Genomic DNA, 24,177 nt, shown 5'->3' with positions numbered 1-24,177 from the left:
TGTACTATTTATTTATTTAGGCCTATTTGTTTGTTTGTTTGTTCGTTTTTATTAGGGTTTTTTTCTTATTGTATAGTTTCATTATGTCACTTCTCTTTTGACAATTTGTACTTTCTGACTAATGTCTGACTTTGAAGTATTCTCCTTTCTTTTTTAACTCTATTTTATTAAGGTTTTTCAATTATAACAAATATTACATATAAATAAAACATCAAACATGTGTCGTTGTTTCTTAAGTAGTAATGATGTGTAGACGATGAAGGAACCGCCGCTTGGTTGCATAAGAATTAATTTATTACAACAAAGTTCAGCATCCACCAGGCACCATGGTCTGCCTGGGAGAGGATTCAGTACCAATGCGAATCTCTGTCTTACAGCTCATGCATGTCTCTTATGTAGGTACAAGCACCTACACATTTATCAGTAAACATTCCTCACCTACTGTGATCAATCACAAAAAAACCCCAAGGGGCCATAGTCCATGTCATGTAAGCCTAGTATCAATATTCTACTCATCTGACTCCGAGACGTAATCATCCCTAGACCTCTGACGTCAAGATGAGACCCATACAAACAAAGCATAATACACCTCATATGGTAAACAATAATATGAAAAGGCAAATAAATAAAAATAAAGCAAAACAAAAACAGGCAAAAGAACAATTAAAACATGTGAAAAACAGATGTTACAATAATTACAATATACACGGTATACTGTCTTTTCAATAAAGTTTAACTGAGGAATAAATAAATAAATAAATGAATAAAACTGTTCTTATTAGGATGACTTCTAGCTGACATAGTAGATTGTCTGCCCCAAAAAAGTGTGTCCTTACTGAGGCTTGGATTTTGTTTGACATTTTATTTAAAATGACAAAATGACCCACCAAAGCATAGTTTTGCTTTGCTAAGAATGTGGCGTTATTTGTTGGGAAGTGTTTGTTTCCGTCATCTCACAGCACGACCGGGGAGGAGGAGCACGAGCAACCACATGTGCTCCCTATGCTGTCAAAAGCGGTTGCAGGGACGCATGCGCAGTATCGCGCCACTGCAGAAACAGACTCAATGACGTCACCCATTCAAAACAAGCAGGCAACAAGTCCAGACACACACCGACTGATCGCTGCTGGACAAGCGATGCACGACACACTCATCCGACCCACACAACCTGAGGACAGGACACACTGACAACATCCACGCATCAACACCGAGCTGTGATTATTGGACGCGCGCGCTCCGGCGTGTTTTGTAGCCGTCCTTGTTCCTCAAATCATCGGACTACCTGTCAGAGCGACAAAGTGACAAATTCACGGACGCTATCGCTGCAGATTTCTGGACCTGACGATGACCCTGGAGGATGATCTGACAACAGCGGCGGCGACGGGAAACGCGGCAGATGTGGAGTCCCTCCTGCGGGCAGGAGCTGAAGTTAACGGGGTCAACTGTTTTGGACGGACCGCTCTGCAGGTCAGTGTCACCAGATGAGCTTTATCGGCCCATAAAAGCGTCATTTTTGCAGCGAAACACCGCAAGCCTCTTAAAATGACGACCACTAATGCAAATAGAGGACACATTCCCGATCAGACAATTTCTAAAAATTTTTATTTATTTTTTGAAAAAGCAACGCACCTCAAAATAACGCACCGTCGCGTCTGTGTGGTGATCAAACTTAGACTCACTTTTATCGAGGACAAGGATTACATTTTACCTCCTGAATCAATTTCTCTCCAAGATAAATAAACTAGTAGAGTGTAGGAGCCTTTAGACGGATGCACGAATTATGCAACGGAGTAAATGTTACTTTGTAGGCCATTATTCATGTTTGCACTGCGTGTTTTGAACAGGCGAGAGTCCTTACATTTTGACAAGCACATAAAAGGCGTTGTGTTTTTGTTTAAAGTAGGTTAAATACATTCTTATCATAATAACGCTTCTTCATAAATCTTCACTTCCCAGAAAAATAACAGTTATCGATTTGGAAAGGCCCTTTCTAAAGTAGGCTATTAAAGCAACAAATGAGCTGATTTAACACCAAACACCTGCCCTACTGCTCACCTTCTTGAAAATCACAAACAGTGGTCTCTGTGTTATATTACTTTATGATAAAGATGCCTCTCAATATGCAGACGAAGTGGCTTTGAATCATAACTTGCAATCATCGAGATTGCACTATATTATTGTGAGCAAAAACTCAACTCTCTTTTTTTCTCTCAAGTCACTTTATTTCTCTTCAAAGTGAAAGAACGAAACTAAAGGAGCTTCATAAAGGCTGAGGTCAATACAGACGGATTTTGTCGAGGTTATATTACCTTGCTTTGGTGTTAAATGTGCTTACAGTGGCTCAGTTTTCTCCTTTATCTACGTAAAAATATTACTTCAGATGAATTAAATTGCAGTCCATGTGGGAAAATAGGATACTCTGCCTGATAGTCTATTTTTGGAGAGTCACTTAACAAAGCTCTCAATGTCCGTGTTATATAATTTTCAAAATATAGCCCATTTTCAAATTTGAAATATGTGTGTGTAAAAAATGTCTAGTTATTTGGTCAGTGGGGTTATATTAAATTGCTGGTCAAACTCCACACTCCGGTCCTTGCTCCTCAAGTGAAGATAAATGATTTTTTTTATGTTTTTACAAGCGTAATTAAATCAAATTAGCCTCTGACTCACGGTTATATTCTTATGAAGGTGATGATGATGGGGAGCACGTCGGTGGCTCAGATGTTACTGAAGCACGGAGCGGATCCCAACGTGGCGGACGGAAGCACCGGGAGCACCCCGCTGCATGACGCGGCCAGGACGGGCTTTTTGGACACTGTGCGGCTGCTGGTGCAACATCTGGCTGACCCGCAGGCCAGAGACAATAATAACTATCGGCCTGTTGATTTGGCCATACAGAACAGTCATACAGATGTGGCTGATTTTCTGCAGTCTCTGTAAAACCCTCACTGATGTGTGTTTTGAGTTGGGACTCACGGGGCTTAGAGAGACGGGGCCTGAGGAGGCCTCCAACCCGAACTTACATGGACTGTTTTGCTGTAAAACATTTTTTATTTATTTGTAAGATTTTTTTGCTGAATAGGTTTTTTTTTATTTTTAACGAAATCGGGGTGTTCGCGTTGGGTCGCTGTTGTGACAAAATACCATGAGATCTAAAGCCTGGGGAATATTCAGTTCACAGGAACCTTAAAAACAATTTGTTGCAGATTTATCTTCTGTTGTAGGCTATAAAAGAAATATTCCAATAAGCATATAAGGAATAATGTCGTGTACAGTTTTACTTTAACCCTTTGAAGCCAAGAAAACTAATTTGATTTCTTTCAAAAACATAGGGGAAAGGCAATAAGCAACGAAAAACGACCCCCAAATTAGCAAGAAATAGTAAAAAATGTAATGTAATGTAAATATTTTTAGATATGTAATTATGATCATTATAAATATTTTTTCCTTTAGCTTTTTCTTTTTTTCCTAGACATTTTTCCTTAGCTTTTTAAGAAAACAGCAACAACAAAAAAATCTCACTCCTTGCATTTTGTGGAGCATTTCCTAACAAGATGCTCATTGCCTTTTGTCTCATGTTTTGGAAGACAACGCACCAATTTGCTCAGTGTCGAAAGGGGTAAAATAGGATCTCTTTTTTTTGCCACAAACCGCGCGAGATCACCGTCTTTCACATATTTTTTCCATGTCAAATATTTAACCAAATAACAGAAAAGCCATTTAGAAATGTTTTGCACATTGAACATTAGTGTCTAACTGATGCACTCTTCTGTAAGCATTATCTTTCCTGTTTGTACAAATGAGCCCGCATTTTATGCACTTTAATAAAAAAACATTTTAAGTGTTTTTAGGTAGACCTATCAACCATATTAAAAGCAGTTATTATGTTTCACATTTTGTCTCAAGATGGATTACTATACCGGATAATAATAAAAAAAAAAACTAAGCCATGATTATTTGACTTAGCTTTGGATTTCAGTTGGGAAGTTTACACTACTTGAGAAACTACTTAAGCCAAACATGCAATTTAACACCCCAGGGCGATATTTACACGTTAGTTCGCTTACTTCTCCCTGGATGTGCTTTTGCTTAACAGGTTTTTAAGAGTATAGACTCAGTCAAATCAGACAGAGCTGATGTTTATCCTGACACTGCAGGGTAAATACTCATCGTGTTATTAGCTCTGGCCGAAGGTGAGTTTAAAGTAAAACACACCAAGAGGAACAATGATGTTGTAATCTTTTATCCGTTTATGATAACTGAAAAGTTTCGTTTTTTATCATCACACGGGAAGAAAACATGCTTGTGCACATTTTTAATATTATAATTCGACATAAATTGGTCGCCTTAAAAGACCACTAAAGTAGTACTATTATTTAGAATAAATATGTGTAAAAAGTATTTAATTTATAAAACGGACATCAGGTTAGCTGCACACTGATGTGTCGCCATTAATACCGTGTAATGCATTTTTTTTACTTGTAGTGCAAAGTAATAGAAAATATTATGAATGCATAAATATGACACTAAAAGTAGGTTACAGGCTATATTTTGGCGAGTTTTGGCGAGAACAGCCTAATTTCAGCCTGGCGGTTTTTATGTCATTATGCAACTAAAGTGAGGTCAGACAACACCCAGAAAAGTCCCCCAAACCAGGAGGGCATAAAAATAAAATTTAAAAAAAAGAAGTTTTTAGCTGGATGATAAATTCAGGTCAGACAGGTTTTTTTTTTTTAATTATTCAGTTAGATCATTAGAAAACTCTCAGTTCAGGGGGACATACACATTATATAACATTTTTTTGCCTTTTATAAAAATTGTTTTATTGCACACTAGCCTTTTTGGCACAGACTCAATAGTATTCTACCCTGTGTTCCATTGCAGAGTATATGAGCATGTCTTTAAAAAACAGATGACAACATACATTTTAATCAGTTCAAGTTGCTTCAAGATTTTAATATTTTACTAACAACTTAAAAACTTCAGTTTTTACAGCATAATTTGCAGCATAATCCATTAATATTGTTGAAGAAAGGCATCGAAGAGGAAATACAGCTATTTCTAGATACTGTGCGGTGTGACGATGTTCAGGTGCAGAAAATGCAAATTAGAAAAGGGAAATGACAAAAATGAGTCGTAACAGAAGGCCCAGCACTCCAACAAAAAATGGCCAGTTTCATTTGATGCTGATGAATCTTACAGTTTATCGAAGATTGTAGGCGTGCAAAAAATCTGTCAGTATCAATAAATTGTTTTTTAAAAAGTACTCCATATACTGTCTGTTAGCTGACTTAATAACTAGAAAACAGTTTACATGTACAGTGCAGATCCTGTTCTATTTAGTCTAAATGGAATGCTGTTGGATTTTCATAAAAACAGTCATGAAGAGCAAATAAAAATGGAAATTTCCATAAAATCTAAAAAATGTGCCCCCAAAAGCAAAGATACAAGCATTCCTAATATTTATTACAAGATAAAATGTTGCTTAAGTGTATCCAGATATTTAAAAGATGTGACTCCAGTACATCAGATTCTACTGTAAAAGTGTTAGTTGTGACTAAGGCTGTCACAAACTATTCATGTGCTAAACTTCCAAAGTTTTTTTTTTTATTATATTTTGCACTAACAGCAATAAAGTCACACATGGTTTACAGGCAAATATATAAATTGTACATGTTTACAGACCACAAAAAAATATAAATCCACAAAAAATAATATCTAGTATAATCTTTAGAAGACTTAAAATCTTTGTTGATCTTTTGAAATGTTTCGTACCTAAACAAGTGGTGGGACTAACGGAGAAGTGATAATACTGAGGATGGCTCCAGAGAAAAAAGAGTGACCTGTGGTTGAGTGTGGAGGTGGTTTAAATGTGTGTGTGTTTTGAGTTGAGAAATAAAAAACAGTGAAACTCCCGCTGATTACACAGCACATGCATTATTTATGTGAGGCACTTTTCTTATGATTCACTGATGACAAATCCACAGGCAGAGTTGAGTCCATGGTGGTGCGGGTGGTGTCCGGGATCCTTTTCTACTTCACTGTTTTCTGCACGCTTAGTGTTTTGGTAACATTACTGAGGACTGGGCCATTGACTGTAACAGAAGGAACAAAAATTATTTTTTTAACATGTATGTCACACAGACATGCAACAACTACTATATTTAGATCACAAGAAAAATCACCCAGTGTTTGTTTTAGGGTAGTCTGGAAAAAAGTTAATGTTTTTAAAAAAGTTGAAGACAAAAAATGTCATAAATCATAAATTCAAAATGAGGCAGCTTTATTGCTACACTTTGTCAAAAGTGTAGTGTTTCCAGTAAATAAAAAAAAAAAGTTCTATTTGTAAAATGTAACTACTTACCTTCTTGCAACCTCAAAGTACTTAAAGCATGTTCAAATTATTATTGCAAATGGATGCAAAGGATGAACCCGGAGTAAAAACACTCTGTTAGTCATTCAATTTTCTGAAGTGCAATTAATATAACTTTTAATAAACATGTGCACTCTTGCTCACACATTTAATATCTTAATATCTTGGCAACACTTTGAATAGTCTGCATACAGATAGTTTATGAGTATTTGAAACATTTCAAAAGCATATTAGTTGAATTCAACAGTTCAAATGTTCTCGCTTTTTTCTGTATGTTTAACAGATTTGGGGGCTGCCCAAAGTGGTGCCCATGGGCCTTGCCCCCCCATAAGCTTCAATTTGGCATGCCAGATGTTTCTAGCAAAAAGAAAAATAAATTAAATAAATGCATTTTTAAAAAGTATCATATAAATCACTGTAATGCTGCTTTTATTATTTTGTGAGGTAAAAATGCTCATAAAATATGTAGGACCCCTAATAATAAATTATTTTTCATTATCTGAACACAGTGGGGAGAGAGACACTTTGTTTAGGAAGTCAGACGGGCACGAGTGAGGAAAAGATCGTTTTGCATCTTAATAATATAATTCAGTTAAGCAGATGTTTGCTTTTGTTCCGTGGATCACCACTTAGTTTCAGTTTTGGCCCTCCGAGAGGAAAAAGTTTAGACCCCCTGATGTAGAGTATATTTTACAAATCACATCTGCATATTCTGAATCATTTTGTAAAACTTGTGTTAATCAGTCAAGGTACTGTTCGCTCTAATGAGCTGTTGAAATGTTACAGAAATTCTACAAACTATCTATCGACATACTATTCAAATAAAGTGTAACAAATATCTTTACTACCACATATATAGAGTACAGTCTGTAATGTATATTACAGTTGTTGTGTGTTTACATGTTTCATGTTAAACCAGCTGAGTTTTATTTTCTTTAACAATTTAAAAAGTTGTTACACAGCACAAATGGCAGTGTGTGAGTCAGCCGCAGATGGTAGCGTGACAGCTCTCTTATGGCACGCGGGCTTCAAAGTAATAATCATGTTCATGAACGGTTGGTGTTTTGAGAGTGACAGTGCGCCAGATGGTTTAATCATTCTTTGAAACGCGGTTTAAGAAGAGGCTCGGTGAGAGAGAGGGCTTTATAAATGAGATCTAAGTGGAAGATAACCAGGCAAAAGGTAAACAGACCCTCTTTCACAATCTTTCCAAAGACCTACTGCGTGGAAATTAATCATCATAAAATCTGACATCTTACTTTCAAGGTCCTCATTGTCTGAGTCCAATCCATCTGACTAATCTGAGGTATTGCAGTCAGCAGGATACTGCTGGCTTTGTTGGCGTTCTCCTTCATCGTCTTCAGCACGTTGTCAACACAGACCTAGGACACAGGAAGAAAAACAGCCAACGTGTGATAAGAGTCACTTACAGAAATGCAAATTTCACTTCCTTTAAGTCTTACAGTCATTTTGTATTTCCCTAAAAATGTACAATGACATGTTGCTGATCCTTAAGACAATGTTGCACTGTGAATGACGTGAAATCAAAAGATCTGGATCGACATTTGTGGCAGCAGTTCAAAATGAGAAGGGAGACAACATCTTGTAAAAACAGAGCTGCTGTTGTGTTTAGAATATAAGAAGAGTTTCAGTAAGCATGCAGTGTTTCTCATAACGTTTAAAATGGAGACTGTACAAGAGTAACACAATTCATTTTATCCCCATTCAAGTTGGGGAAGCACTAAACTGGAAGTAAGCTGATCGGCTGCACTTTGTTGGGCTCGGCCGCCCTACATCTCTAGTGTGCATGATCTATGGGCTCCAGATTGCAGAAGTAGTGCCGATAATCCCCCGACCATCGGAATAATTTTATATTCTTTATACTTTGGCTTCACTAAGAAACTCTCATGGGAATGAAAGAGGGCCTGTTTTCAATGCTGTATTCAGGTCTCTCGATACATCCATGACATGAATGGCACTGCTGTAATACAAATGTATTAATACTTTAAACTAGGCCAGGACCAACCAGTATAATCAAGATATGGCAAATATATGAAAACAAAACAATATTTGTAAAAAAAATTAGTGTTCAGTGCAAAATGAGCTCTATTCTAGTGTTGGTCTTCACACAAAAAAAAACTTTTTTAACGTTTTTAAGATTCTTTTTTTCTTTTTAACATGGCCCAGGCCTTTTTTGTATTTCAATTCAAGAAGAAAAGAACATTTTACTGCACAGTTGTCATGGTCCTTGCTCTGTCAGCAAGTTGAACTGGTGAAAGTGAAATTTAGTTTTATGTCAAGTTTATTGAAATAATGCGGACTGGCGAGTCAGCTCCAGAAACAGCCAGCAATAAAAGAGACAACTCACATCAGTGCAGATGTGAAGACCGGTCTATTGTTTTTCTGGCAGCCAGCTGTACTCCGGTGACTCATTATGAGTTTTGATGCGAGTGAGTCCTGAGCCATTTCATCTACTATGACACCGACAATAATCACATCATTCAGATAACTAACAGTGCTACAAGAAGTGGGGAACTAGCAATCATGTTTATATTTCTGCAGTAAAGAAACTGAGGCCTCAGTCACACTGAGAGATAAAAATCTTAAGTATATGTGCATGAAATAATGTTACATTAACATTGCTCAGCCGGCGTACAGTATACAATACAGTAAGTTACAACATTATTTCCGTCCTGGACTCTTTATCTCCTGTAACCTTAATTAACCCTTCCCTTGAGTGCTTTGTTTTCATGTCAAATTCAATGACTAGGTTCATGTTTTTGTGGTGTTTGCCAGGATGAAGACAGTGAAGCTGATGACTCAGTGTGACTCAACCTCCTCTGGCAGGGCCTCCACCGGAGGCTGGCAGGCAAGCTGACTGAGGGGGGGGCGGTGTGTGGAAGGGGAGGCCAGGAGGTAGTATGAGTCTGGGAGGGAGGGGTGGCGGGGGGGGCGGAAGGATGTGGCGAGCGTTCTGCAACAGGAGGGGGAAGAGGTCAGCTGCAGGAACTCGGAAGTGGAGTTGTGAGTTTGGCTGGATCTGTGACAAATAAGCCAAAACTCGCCCACACGCAGTATATCAACTGCACTATCCAGAGTGTCTGACACAGAGAAGGTCACTCGGAAGCTGTACGAAGCCACAGATACTCCAGTCTGCTGACTGAGCACAGACGGTAAACAAACTATGTTGAGGACCAAACATTCTAATAACATTTAAAACACAGTCTGATCAATAAACTTTTTTTCCCCTCAATAATCATTGTTTTAGTGATGTGCCAACTTTACACACAGCAGAAAAAGGTCAAAAGTGTACTTGAAGTAATTTACCATTATGAGAGTAGAGACAATTTAACACACTTCCCCCAAGAGGAAGACAGAAAAGTTCAACTTGACAGGACTGCCTTTAAAGTGACAGTTATAACCAAAAAAGTGATTGTTTGGTATTTGCCATTTTATTTATTTATTTGTTAATCATATGTTTTCTTTGTTTTAGATGAAAGCAATTATGAATGTTAGATGCTGAATGTGTATCCAAAAAGTATTTGGCTATTTAATTGATAAAAAAAAAACCCCGGAGGAGGACCTCATGCATCCAAATGTTGTGTTTCCTGCTACATGAAGACACGGATCACTGCGGTTTACAGTAAACAAGGTCCTTTTGTTAAAAGCAAAACTCAGAATATCTCCCAGTCACAGAGAGTGAGGAGAAAAACAAGCTGGGGATTACTGCTGGCATCACAGCACCAAAGTCTCTTCATGTAAATGAAATAATAACAATATATACATTTAAATTCAAAACCAACAATAAAATATCAGATTCATGATTTTTTGTTTGTTTTCAGAAAAATAAAAACTCGAATCAAAAGTCTCAAAAGTCTTAAAAGAAATTTATGAAGAAGACTCAAGACTCATTATGTGGTGTTGGTGGGCATAAAATGTAGCAAATGTGAGCAAATGCTCACAGTTTTGATGTAAAATGGTCACAGTTTGCTTTGGTTCAGGGAAAGAAAATCATTGCGTCCTGCAGAGGTTGTGCCCATTTCAGTTGTTTGAAATTAGAACTGGCTGAATAACGAGTCCTGCTACAGCAAACAAAGATGTCCTTCTTTTGTTTAGCTCATAGTAAACGGACTTTCAGTCTCGTACATCTTTCGACAGTTTGTCTGTCTGTCGTCATTAACATTTTTCTCTGTGAGGACGTGTGTTGCAATCACACTTCCATTTCATAGCTAACGTAGGTCGATCAGATACAATTGAGCAATAATTGTTTTATTTTGCATGCGTTGGCGTCAGTGATTCACACCTGTGCATTTTTATGATGCAACACAATGTAATCCGAAGAAATGTTTTTGCAGAGCCAATGGTTATGTGTCACACACCCTCAGGGGTTCCTTGACGCTACTTTGGGAATCATTGGTCTGAAGTGACCTCTCCAACACTGTTCAAAGGAACTGCATAAATACAGAGACGAAAATCCCATAGAGAATATGTCAGCAGACGCAGAATGAATGGCTGGCAAGACACGGTCATACAGAGAAAATACCTCTATAAAGTTAAGACTAGAATGAACACAGATACCTCTGCCCTGTGTGTTCTTCTATTAGTCATAAACCATCAGATTAAACTAAGTAGTGAGTAGAGTATAAAGTGAAGGCTCAGCATCCACTGTAGCTCCAGGAGACCAAGATGTGGTTAGGATGATCTGCTCCCATGCTTTTCTGTCTTTGTTGTGATCGTTTCTGACATTTTTTAAAGAAGCTAAAGGAGTTGCAGTGATGTTTCGAGCGCCTTTCTAAAAAGTTCAGAGATTTTCAACTACGGGCGCTCAGAGTGGCCTCACAAACAAGCCACAGCATTCTAATAAACGATGCTGGGCACTGCGTTTTTTTCTTTTACAGTCTCTCTTGATGGAGGAAAAAAAGAAAAAGAAAAAAGACGCTGGCTACCGTGTGGACACAGGCACTGACTTTTCCCTTTTCTAAATTCCTCCGAGAAGTGAACAGCAGTTGTTATTGGTTGTAATTAGGGATGTATGCTAATATTGGTACATCTGGTATCGGCTAATATTGGCTTTAAATTTAAATATAGAAATTGGCCAACATGCTGAATTATGCACCACGTCAAACTGATTTTTTTTTTTTAATAGACATTAATAGAACATCTACAAAACATCAACCTTTAGTATTTTTCTTATTTTGCACAATTAATGCGTATTAAATACTCTGAAAAGTATTGTATTTTATGTTTCCATCTAGAGTATGTCTGATATGAAGTTAATTCCACTATAGAAGAGACATGATGATCACTAAAATTATGTGGGGAAAGAAATTGGATATATCGATACTGGTATCGGTTATCGGCCAAGACATGATGAGAGCATGCTGTCCAATGAGCTAGTTAAGCAGCTTTGCCAGTAAGTTGGCCATAGGTAAAGATGGATCTGGGTCAGGTGTCAATCGCCAACTTTGTAAGTAAAAGTAGATGTTAAGAAAGTATAAAACCAGATGAAGTTATGGTGGATTACACATGAGATTAATAATAAAATGCTATATTTAGGTAATGGTATTAGCCTGTAGGTACCCTGCTCATAGCTTTCATCAAGAAGTTCTGCTGGTAAAAAATTCCAACGTGGTAGTGTTGGTAACTAAAGAAATCTAAGACAGCTAAAAGCAATTAACATAATTATGTGACACTACTGGCTGCACAGAAAAAAAAAAACAATAGGAAGGAAGTGATGTCACCAAAAGTGAGCCAACCGTACATCCCACTTTCCCAATACTGACTCACACAAGGCACAAACAAGGACAGAAGAGACATCAAAGTAATAAAAACGGCTGTAAAGACCTCCAGCCTGCCACTTACCGCCTCCTCATGCTCCTTCCAACAGTCGTAGTCTGTTGCCATGGCGATGCTGGCATAGCACAAGCCGGCCTCCTTGGCGAGGACCACCTCTGGCACGGTGGTCATGTTGATGACGTCAGCACCCCACTGGCGGAACATCAGGCTCTCGGACCGTGAGGAAAAGCGGGGGCCCTCAATGCTCAGCATGGTCCCTTTCACATGGCACTTGACCCCAAGACTCCGCGCCACCTCCACCAGCACCTGCACCGTGAATAGTTAGTGACCATCTCCATAAAGCCAATTGGAGAAGAGGCAGAATCTGTTAACATGGTTTCAATACCGGTTCATCTCATCCTCAAAATTGTGTTGTTAAAATAAACACCACCTGCTATGCTGTGTGGCATGATGACCCATACACTGTTTCAGACTGTTGAAGATATCAGCAGATATTTATTTTAAAAGACAAGGTTGCCTTTTTCACAAGATGTTTTTGTGGACCTTCCAATTTTACATGACTAATTGCTTTCAATATAAACAAACTTTTTTTTCTGCTTCAGGTTTTGCTTCCGCTGCAGGATGATTTTTTTGGCAAACTCAATTTGCACTTTTTATACAGTATTTCTGAAAATTAGCAACAATATGGCAGTAAAAAAGCTGATAAAATCTGTGTAAATTAACCGTATTATAAATGGATTTTATAACATGGAAAATACTTGACCTGTGTCTTATCTATTATATTCATATATCACCATTCATGTATATTGTTTATGGGACGAGATTTCAGCTATAGCTTTAAGAGTTTAAAGTTTAAAAAAAATAGTAAATGAATCTTGTTTGGATGCTGTTACATTTTGCTTGCTCAAAAGACAAAAAGGATGAAGTCTTATCAAAGTTCAAAAACTGTATCTACATGATGTATGTGAGATCTGAGCATTAAAAAGATGCCTTTTATTCATGAATGCACTCCTTTAATGTCTATCAAAATTGGTTCAGCTGTCTGCAATTTGACTCCAAACCCTGCAGCTTTTTTCCACCTCAACACTATCTTCACCCTTCTGGACTGATCATTTGGTCGGGCTAACTCATATCATTGTTGAGGAGAAGAAGAAATTATTTTGACATAATATCATGTTACATAAATTAAATATTTATGCATAAAAAAAATTATACTAAAAAGTAAAAAAAAAAAAATCATTTAAGAATAATTTTGTAGAACAATTGCAAGTACAAAAGCTGCAGTAGTGCAGGGCGTGACATGTAAAATGGGATATATGCACAGGTATTTGAGGACTCACCTCTCTGGTTCTGTTGCAGAAAGGCTCAGCCATGGGGATGTGACAAACTCCTGGAGGGCTGGTGGGCTGCCCGTCATACAGTGTCTGAGCTCTCTTCGTAGTCCTGGCAAAAACCAAAAAGTTATTGTATGAGTAAGTCGAATCTGAACTAACCTTCTACAACACATAAGTCACACAATGACATCAATCAGGCCAGAGGAAGACCAACGACTCCCGTGTTCAGGGAAGTAAAATGACAGTTTTTGTCACTGGAGATTGGCTTTGAAAGGAGCATTAATAACTTTCATTGTTGGTCAGTTTCCTGTCAGGAAAAAAACCTTTTGATTGAATAAGAATCAGAAATACTTTATTGATCCCTGGGGGGAGATTGTGGTTTGTTACAGTCGCTCTGATGCCAACCTAAAGAATTACAGCAAGTAGAAATAAGTACCAGCACAAGTATGTAAAAATATAAATACAGTAATAGTAACAATTAGTACATTACGTAAATATTTTTTTAAAAAAGTATAATGTGCTGAACATGTAAGTGTTTAAAAATATAAATGTAAAGAAATACATAAATAGACAATTAGAACTAATATGTGAATATTTAAATCATAATATGGATAATGTGCAGAGTGTGAAGTGTCGAACATATAAAACTAGTATGTAAGTATAAATCTGAAAATATAAATGGGTGTGCAATGCTACAGTGAACGACAGTTATATACATAAGTAAGAATACAATAAGAATATATACAATATACACACTATATCACATGTGAAATAAAGCCTACATTCAAGAGTTGGAAGAATAAGTTGCACATTTGATTAACTGCACAGAGGACTGCTGTAGTTGAAATATTGCACCAAATATAGATAAATGAGACTTATAGTATACCGTAGTGGTAGTAGAAGTACTACTTTAAACTGTTCATCATGTTATGCACAGGCCTTTCACAGCTATCCAGGACTATAAAAGCACTGACTGAACAGCCGCAGCTTTGGTCTCCTGCACCACGGCAACAACGGTCGTCCAGTTTCCAGCTCTGCTGAGTCATAGGGGTTCCACCAGGCACAGCGCCAGCCTGCCCCCCTTCAGCTCTTTATGGAGCTGGGTCATGAGTATACAAGAGACTGACTCACTTAGCCCAGTGACCTGACAACATCAGGGGTTTTGTGTCTCCCTGTATACCCTCAGCTTGTTTCCCAAGAGCTGAGTTCTAATTGAGTGTTTGGTTATTTCAGAGTATATAGATCATAACGTAATGGAGTGATAATGGAATAACTGGAATTCTCAGTATTGCTGATTCATTGTATAACTTGGGTGTTTTTCCATCTTCACAGGAACTTCCAAGTCATACCACAATTATCTCAGACATCCAAAATATGAGCGTTTGCGCTGAAGGTAATCTTTTTAAATTGATGCCCAACCCTATCTGTTACTCATAGCCCTGGCATTAGAAGACTGAAGACATTGCTGAAATAGACTGAGCCAGCTGCAGCTCCACCCTGCTGAATTCACTAACAGTAGTGTGTGGGATAAACAGTGAGCAGAGTACAATGTCTGTTTATGCTATAGAAATCAAGTTATCTGGGGCTCGCATTTCAGAATCATTGTTGCAAAGTATGGCTCCCACAGCCTATAATTATCAAATATTTAAATTATTCTTAAAATGCAAAAAGGATGAGCTATGGACTAAGCATATATAAACCGCAACAAAATTCAATTCCATCACTTGAAAGATCTGATGCTTTAGGAAATCATAACTCTTTTCAGATTTTGTTACCAATGATATAAACTCTATTTTGAGATTTTGAAATGCGACGTCAGAAAAAACAATACATAAAATCCCACTTTCTGGGTCTTTGATTCAAGATATTTTAAACCAAGACAAAGCCCTGATTTTTTGGATGAATAAAATTAATGCCTTTTTTGACTTTTCCAGTGTGAGTAGGAACCTTGTTAATGTCAAAACAAAGCAGGAGAATTTCAATCACAAGCAAGTAACAAGCAAGCAGTAGTGACATCACAAAGTTGGAATCGATAAAATGAGGCCTTAACAAACAAGCAGTCACATGCTGCCGGACAAGTCTGAACAAGTCCCTGCAAGCCGCTTCCTCATTTCTAATAAGTAGATCTTGTCTGTGCTTGATGCTGGTAGTGGAGCGCTTCACAAATAGGGGCAAGCAAAACCACAGGCAATGTGATGCTGCCGTTTGTAAGCGTGCAGGGGAACACACTGACACCACTGTGGGAAGGATAAGGGCAACTCACTGGTGACATAAGGCATCCTACTTGATCAGCACTTTTCACTGCACATTAAATGGAATTTGTGTATTCATTCAACAAAGAATCTCACACACCCACAGGATCATGCTACACATATAAGCCGCCTGGAGGTCAGACACTGCTGAGAGAGAAAGCTTTCCCATGTCAGAGTAACAGAAAGACACTCTCAGGTTTTCCACCAACTCTAAGGAAGAATGGGCGTGAATTTCTAGCAAACAAAAACCACAAAATTGAGAGTTTTGCTGCGACTGAAGACTATGAAAAAATAAATATGGGTATTATTTTACACATATAGATAGACAGCAACCATGCACTCCAGTTCATTTGTGGTCAACATGCACGAAAATAAGTATCAAAACAATCAATAACTATAAGAGGGTTCCCACACATTTTTACGGATAAAATTTCAAAAACTTTTCAAGGACCCTTTATAACTTGCCAAACTTGCCTATCATTTTTTAAATATACCAGAAGCAACTCTATTCAGATGTAATTTTCACTAGCTGGCAAACATGAGTGGAGAGACCGAGCATGAGGACAAAAAAACGAATAAATGTATATGATGCTGAACACAACATTATCCAACACAGGGCGCATATTAGAGCTGCTGTATGTCGACAGCTACACAAGATAAAATTGCTTTCATGTTACATTAGGAGAGTTATGCCTACAGGATTACTGTGACAATTTATGACACACAACAAAGTTCCATGACTTTTCCAGAACTTTCAATGATTTTTACTAATTCCACGACTTTTTCAGGCCTGGAAAATGTAATGGTAAAATCTGATGACTTTTCAGGGTTTTCCATGACCATGGTGACCCTGATACAAACTGTTAATATTACAGGAAGTAAATCAAATCCAATATGTAGGAAGGAAAATTCATCTTCATGTGAACAGAGCTCTACATAGCAGCATCATAGCAACGTGATATTAGCTCTGTAAAGTGAGTGAATGAGAACTCAAGGCTGAGAGTCTCACAACTCAGAGAAAGTGATACACTAAATGAGACATGAGACAAACAGGAAGGAGCCCTGACTGTTGACAAAAATATCACTAAAATAATCACATTGCTGTCAACCGTTTCCACAGGAGGAACGTCACGGTGACAGCCGCACTTCTAATTCTCACTGAAGCCCCGAGCAAACTTTGACGTTACTTCAATTCTTCCCTCTTGACACTGTAGTAAACAAACACTGGCTCTGTCAAAAGTTTCAGACGTGGTGAGTAATGTCCTTCCCTCCTTTCTCACTCAGCTATCTGGACACTCTTGTCACACTGTAACATGAATCACACCAGTGAGATGTGTGTGAAGATGCCTGAACTTGTCATACCAGAGACAGTCATTACAGCATTTAAACAACAACAATCTAGGACAGAAGGTCAAACTATTTCAGGAAACACCTTAAGACTGTTAATGAAATGTTAATGTATAGAGAATCACTCACAAAATAAGGTCAGTCCATTAAAATAAGTTATTAGTTAGTTTAATTTAAGGGTGTGCACAGTCATACAATATGATATGACATGATTGTTGTATTTTATTAGCTGTGCTAGAAACAAGAAGGCTACTGTATGTCACTTGTATAATTTAAGCATCTTATATACATAAAGAGGTGTGAGTGGACAGTGTTGAAAGTGGTACTAAGCTCTTAAACGGATTTCGGACATGGAGTGGTCTGTGGAGAGGTAAAGTACGATGGTACGATGTACCCCAGGAATTAGTCAAAAAACCCAGAAATTAGTTAGCATTTAGCATCCCGAAATTAAGTGTTGTGGTTCATACAAGCTTAACAGACTTTCACATTTTGTTCTACGACATAAAATACGAAGTAAATACCCCACTCACGAACTGTGAAGCTTTTTTCTTAAAAAAAAGGCGGTTGCAAGGGGCTAAATGAGACATCACACCTAACACGGCTTTACAGCCTCGTGGTGGTGACATGAAGTCATGCGACCGTAGTGTAGTTTGTTTATTGCCTAAAATTAGCTTTTTCCTTCTGGTCCTTTCTGGCTTCAAAAATCACAGAAAACATTTGTGAAGATTATCTTGCTGAAGAAAACATGTGAGTATCATAAACCTCTGTTTGCCACAGAGCTTATTATCAACAGTAATCCAAAATCCAAAGGAAATTTTTTAAAGGCTTTTTGACGTGGGAACCAGGGCGACGCAAACTTCTAAGTTGATTTACTGGTTGAAATACATCAGGTAAGATAATGTTACATTTTTGCCAGGAACATAGCTGAGTTACCTCGCTAGCTGGTGTAGGTAACGTACATTGTGTGGGATGAAAAATGTAGCTCACTGAGCAGTTTCACACGAAACTAAACTATAGTGTTCTTGACTTGAAAAATCATCTTCTAAACTGACAAACATCATATGTGCACAATTTAAACTGGAGCAGAAAATGATCTGTCTCTCTGAATTGACTATTGTATTATTATTTTTCAAATTAAGTCCAGTGGGGAACACAAGAAGGAGATGGACTTTGTGTCTCTGTTGCCTGGTTTCTGTATATTTTTGTCCTGACTGGCAGGTGTGTGGCAAATTAAAGTCTCCACGTTGCTTTTAGTCCAAATACACTTTTCTGAACCACAGCTCTGTACTGACAGTGATAGAGGGGGTCATATGCAGGGTTCCTGCAGCTTAAGGCAAGGTAGATTTAAGACTTTTTCAGACTTTTTAATGCCAAGAATGAAATAAGTTTAAGACCAATTTTCTAATGTTCAAAATTGAAGAAGGACAATTATTTAGTGTTTATTATTGTAACATAAAACATGACTTTTTATGTCCAGTGAAATAGTTAGATTATCAATGTCAAATGTTGAAAAAACATTTTAGAGTGGAACTAGAGTGGACCCTGAACATATTATGTTATCATTAATTTCAATCGATTTATTAAATTATTCGACAAAAACAGATGTTACCAATTATTTTTGAGATTTTACGATGCAAGGTCAAAAAAACCCCAACATGTCTAAGCATTTTTAAGACTTTTGAAAGATTAATTAAAAGCTATTTAATACCAATTAAGGCCTTATTTTTAGATGAATGAATTCAATACCTCTTAAGACTTTCTAAGGACCCACGGGAATCCTGGTCATATGCTTACAGAGAATAAACAGGTATGGTGGGACTGAAATTGGGATCAAGTTCTGAAAAATAGTTGGGAAAGATGGATTGTCTCAACGTATGTGTGTACAGTAAGATCACACAGCTGGTTTTCTTTTAACACCAGGAAAACTAGAAATACCACCTCAAGGTCGTACGCCTCTACCAACCAGTCAAGTTAGAGTTTACATCCATGTCTGTCCGGGCTCATGTGTAGCCATTACAGCTGACAGCACTTCAAATATTGATATTTCTGCAAAGAAGCTATAGGGCTAATATTTAAGCTAATACTTACAGAAATATTAGCAAATATTTCTCGCTTTTTTTAAAGATGTGTTAAAGGTGTGGTTGAGTTTCCAGTATTACCCTCCAGACACCCCGAAAGCAGTTAGAACTGGTTACAACTGGGAAATATGGCTTTTGTTGGCTTGTTTTCATTGCGATTTAAAAAAAAAAAAATCAAATAAATTATGTTACCATTTATTTTGAGATTTTACAATGCAATGTCGAAAAAAAACCCTCAAAATAATACTAGCCATGTCTTAGCAATTTTAAGACTTTTGAAATACTGATTAAAGACACTTTAACACTAATCAAGACCTTATTTTTATATAAATTAATTCAATACCTTTCAAGACTTTATAAAAACCCGCAGGAACACTGTGCAATTATTTTAATTTCAACAAGATATTTTCAGTTATCCCAACTAAATGTTAAAAAACTAAACCTATTATTAGGTGCCTATTACTGAATAAATAAAATGATTTATATTTTCATTTTACAGAGCAAAGGCTTTACAACTTTCCCCCATGCAGCCTGTTCCCTTTGTGAAGATGAATTGAATATTTTTCAGACTTTGGAGTCAAGATCTTTGATAGAATTACTGCTAGACAATAACTTTAGAAATAGATAGCCAGAATTTAATTTCAGTGCTCTAAAATTATGTTTCCTACGTGTCGCTCACCTGTCAATGAACTGATCGATGATGACAATGTCTCCCGGCTGAATCTCCTCCCGCAGTGAGCCACAGGCCGTGGTGACCAACAGATGTGTGCAGCCCTCTTCTCTGAGGGCCCAGATGTTGGCCTGGTAGTTCACATTGGACGGCATTATAGTGTGTTGTCTCCCATGCCTAAATGAACAAAAGAAAAAACATTCAAAATATATATTGTTTATTTGTGTTCACTTTTTAGATGATGATGATTTTTAGACTTGTGTTTACATTTTTAGATCAATGTCAGAAACATGAAAATATACACTGTGCTCGGCCCTTCATGGTTAGATTGTGTGAAATATTCAGGAGATGCAGTATCAATGAATATCCACTAGATGGTGCTAAGAGAAAACACCCTTCTTACCTTGCAAGGAGCACACAGTCCACGTTTTTTATCTTCCCCAGTATCAGAGCATCAGACGGCTGTTTTAAAAGGAGCATAACAATCAGTCATTTACAGGCACAATAGGCCAAGATGCCGGTAAAGCTTCTTGTTTGCACTTCTGTATTTAACAAGAAACATCCTTGGACCACAAATTCACGAAACATAACAAACCTTTCCATACGGTGTGTCAACATAACGTTCAGTCCTTCCCTCCAAGATATCCGGATCATCAAGGCCTGAACCACCAATTATTCCAATCTACAGAAAAAGGAGAAAGTCACCAACACACACAAATACGAGGCAATCTATATCCGACCAAAACATTTCCATTTGCACACCAATTTAAAAATTTTCCGTGATTTGTTTTAAATAAAGTATAAGGGAAAAGGGCATAGATAAAAAAATAAAACCTTTCACTAACTCATAACTAACTGACAAACTTTAAGACTCCAGTGACATTACTTGATGCGGTTATTTCCCCCTAAAGGAAAAACTTCTGTGTTTGCACACATTTACAATACTGTTTATATTCAGTTAACTGCATTGCCCCAAAGGTATAGTTTATTTACTCAAGTGCTATACTTCTGCTTTAACTTCACAGGATTGGATTTTGTACTTCACTACATTCATTTGACAGCTGTATTAGTTACTAGTACTTTGCAACTTGATATATTGCATCATCATATAGCAGGTTCTAAAATATGATGCAGTATAGATAGAGTATAGATAAAACTACTAACAGTGTGGCAAATTGTTAAAATTGGTTCCAACTGAAACCAGCTACAAAACTGCTGCTTGCCAATTTTGTCAGTGAATTTCTTATAGTCATACCCCAATATTACAACATGCTGTAGCGTTATTGTTGCTATAGTATAATATAATTTGCTGGTAATATTTGTAATAACTCAAAGCTTTCTGCATGGTATTGCTACTTTCAGTTGAGAAAAAGAAAGTGGTTGAGAAAGTATTCAGATGTTTTACTTAAGTCAGAGTACTAGTACCACACTTTAAAAATATTCTACTACAAGTGTGTCACAGTAAAAATTCCTCCCATGCTGACACTTTCTTTGCAGTTATTAATTAATTTTATTGGCAATCATTAAATTAAAATGCTGATGCAGATCATCTGCAAAATGCCAAATATCGGCCCCAACAATCAGCCAGACCGATAATCTTGCGACCTCTATTGAATAAATGTATGCAAGTAAAATCAGTAAAATCTGCGACTGTTATAAATTACTAAATCACTAAATTATAAATAATTATACATTACTGTGAAAGCAGAATTTTATTTTAGTTTTTTAAACTATTCTGTACAGGACTGCAAGTGCTGTCTTTTTCCTTCTCGTTCTAGCTGTGCTTGTGTAATCCGTTGTGTTTAATAAGACAACATGTTTTATTAGCTGTGTGTTATTTTTGTATGCAAACTTTAACTCTGTAAACAGGTAACTAAAGCTTTCAGATGATTGTAGTGAAGTAAAAAGTGCATTACTTTCCTCTGAAATGAGGTGGAGCAGAAGTACAAAACTGCATGAAACGAAAAAAAAAAAACAAGTAAAAGTATCCCATATTTGTTAATCATAATAAATGTATCATTTTGTTATTTGTCAGATTATTCTTTAAAAAAGGACTTAAAACAATCCTTTTTAGCAGAACATATGACTTTTAAGTAACCTCTTGCTGGCGGCTCTACTTGCTTTTGTGCTCATATTTTTTACTTTAAATATGCTTTTATGTGTTTTTTTTCTAATGCTTTCACCTTAGCACTTTCTGATTTGTTCCAAATGTAAAGTGCATTATAAATAAAATGGATTATATTTGCACTTAAGTACAATCCTTGAGTACAGTCAGTTGTCTTCACTCCACCACTGTGAGCACATGCTGACAGCTGTCACGTGCAAAATCAACCGCACCTGAGACGGCTCACCTTTAACGTTAGCTACCACACTGACAGAGCAACACTGCAGTTAGCAGGTATATGTTAGCTTCAGTCATTAAAGCCGTAAACTTTAAAATCTGCACACTGCACGTTCAGCTTTGCTAGCTAGTACACTGTGATGCTAACAGCTAGTTAAGAGCTTTTCCCGCACTTCAGGTTTGTCACAGCAGCATCTGGTGTGTCACCTAGCTAAGTGCTCTCTCTGAATTAGCTCCGTCTGTGTCACCAAACACACCATGTTCAGTTCGTAAGAATTTTAACATGACATTAAATTTTCCGATATTACCTTAATGGGTGCCGGGGAAGCCATGACGACGCCGTTCTTGTCTATAAAAGTGAAGATTTGTGAAGAAGTTGTGAGGAGGAAGGACCCTTTATAGCCACAAGCTATAACCGTTACATCCGCCATATGCGGCTTCCTGTTTGCTTGCCTTCAAAATAAAGGTATGGCAAAAAAAAAACAAAAAAAAACAAAAAACATTTTATTCAGAGAATGGGTTTCTTAACCCTTTCAAACCTGAGCAAATTGGCTTGATTTTTTATTTTATTTTATTTTTTTATAAATAGCTCGAAATTAGTTAAAAAATGAATGAAAAAGAAAGGAAGAAAGAAAATTGCCTGAAAATTAATTACAAAAAAATAAAAAAAAATGATTATAATAAGTCTTTTTTCCTTTCCCTAGTTTTTGAAAATAATTTTCTAAATCTATTAACTTCTTACAAGTTTTTTAAACAAATTGGTCATTGCCTTTTTGATCATTTTTTTTTTAAATCACACAAATTTGCTCAAGGTTCAAAGATTTAAATACTTGTAAAATGCCACAAAAAAGGTTACCTTTTACACTCAATTATTCAATCATATTGTGAACTGATGACTCCTCACAGTCCTATTTTATGGCTGTTTCATACTAAATTAATGCATAACAATGATGGTACAGAACAAATAATAAGCTGTACAATCAACCCAAATAGTGAATACAAAAAACTGCAGGAAGTTTGTGTAAAATGAGAGATTTTGATGCATTTTGTGCTGATTATTTCCTTATTTCCTTTATTTTAAGAAAATTTTCATTTGATTGTTTGTATTATATATGTATATTATTTTTATTTTAAACTATCATATATGCCTAATAGGCTTTTCTTTTTTTTTAACAAACTCAGTGTCTTCTCTTTGACGCTCTGCCTTTGCTCTGACTGTTTGCGAAACAGTTGTTTTAACAGTGCACTTTTCTAATGCAAGATGATAAAGATGAAGTTTTCTTACACTCCTTAAAATAAAAAGACCTAAGGAACCCCTGTGAAGCTTTGGCAACCTCCAATGGGGTCTGGGACCCTGGGGTTGAAAGCCAGTGGATTAGATAATAGTCTAGTGGTTTGAGGCTATTTATATAGGCTACCGGCACAACCACTGACCGTTATTCAAAGTAAACTAATTATTTACCCTTCCCCTTATCTGAGGGTAAGCTGTTAGTTTCTATTCATTTAACAACAAAACTACAGTTTTCTTGTAACGCCCTGTTATCCACCAGTAAACATAACATCTTCTTTAGTTGTTTGTACTTATACAGTTGAAGTAAAAGCTTTTCAGCTCAATGTGCGTTTCAAACATTATTTACCACACCACTATACTTTCATAACTGTATAGTATGTCACCTGTGCTTGTCTCAACAAGGTGATATAATGAGCGATTTTCTCATATTGTTTAAAAAAAGATACTGGAAAGTCAAAAAAGGCACATTAATATTCAAAACACAAGAGCATGCTTTTGAAATGGTCTGCAGCCCTTTAAAGAAGAGTACATATGATTTGTTGTAAGACATGCATAATTGTGAAAAAACTGTGGTATAGTCCTTTAATGTGAACACTGCCTGACTTAATTTGGCCTTCATGTAGGCAATTAAGAAAATTTTTTGCAATTTCAGTGTAGTTTAGTCATATAAATTAGCACTGCAAGATGTCCAAAGA

General features: G+C 36.8%; 2 protein-coding genes across 2 annotated transcripts; one reads left to right on the top strand and one right to left on the bottom strand.

Annotated features, from left to right (window-relative positions):
• The first annotated feature begins 1,066 nt into the window (after positions 1 to 1,066).
• On the top strand, positions 1,067 to 3,953 carry cdkn2a/b (cyclin-dependent kinase inhibitor 2A/B (p15, inhibits CDK4)). Its single transcript, XM_042485617.2, has 2 exons — positions 1,067 to 1,467; positions 2,689 to 3,953. Exons 1-2 carry the CDS (start codon positions 1,345 to 1,347, stop codon positions 2,938 to 2,940), a joined length of 375 nt encoding a protein of 124 aa, XP_042341551.1. The 5' UTR covers positions 1,067 to 1,344; the 3' UTR covers positions 2,941 to 3,953.
• A 972-nt stretch (positions 3,954 to 4,925) lies between these two features.
• On the bottom strand, positions 4,926 to 22,657 carry mtap (methylthioadenosine phosphorylase). Its single transcript, XM_042485793.2, has 8 exons — positions 22,500 to 22,657; positions 20,446 to 20,532; positions 20,254 to 20,312; positions 19,860 to 20,027; positions 13,510 to 13,612; positions 12,236 to 12,475; positions 7,633 to 7,755; positions 4,926 to 6,095 (listed from the first exon to the last, which is right to left on the bottom strand). The coding sequence occupies exons 1-8, from the start codon at positions 22,620 to 22,622 to the stop codon at positions 6,057 to 6,059; spliced, it is 942 nt and encodes a 313-aa protein (XP_042341727.1). The 5' UTR covers positions 22,623 to 22,657; the 3' UTR covers positions 4,926 to 6,056.
• Positions 22,658 to 24,177: the final 1,520 nt, after the last annotated feature.

This window comes from Plectropomus leopardus, chromosome 3 (genome assembly GCF_026936395.1).
Source record: "Plectropomus leopardus strain MGB_pleo_1.0 chromosome 3, ASM2693639v1, whole genome shotgun sequence".
Classification (NCBI taxonomy): domain Eukaryota; kingdom Metazoa; phylum Chordata; class Actinopteri; order Perciformes; family Serranidae; genus Plectropomus; species Plectropomus leopardus.
Note: the sequence above shows the minus strand (reverse complement) of the source record. Positions and strands in the feature narration are given on the sequence as shown.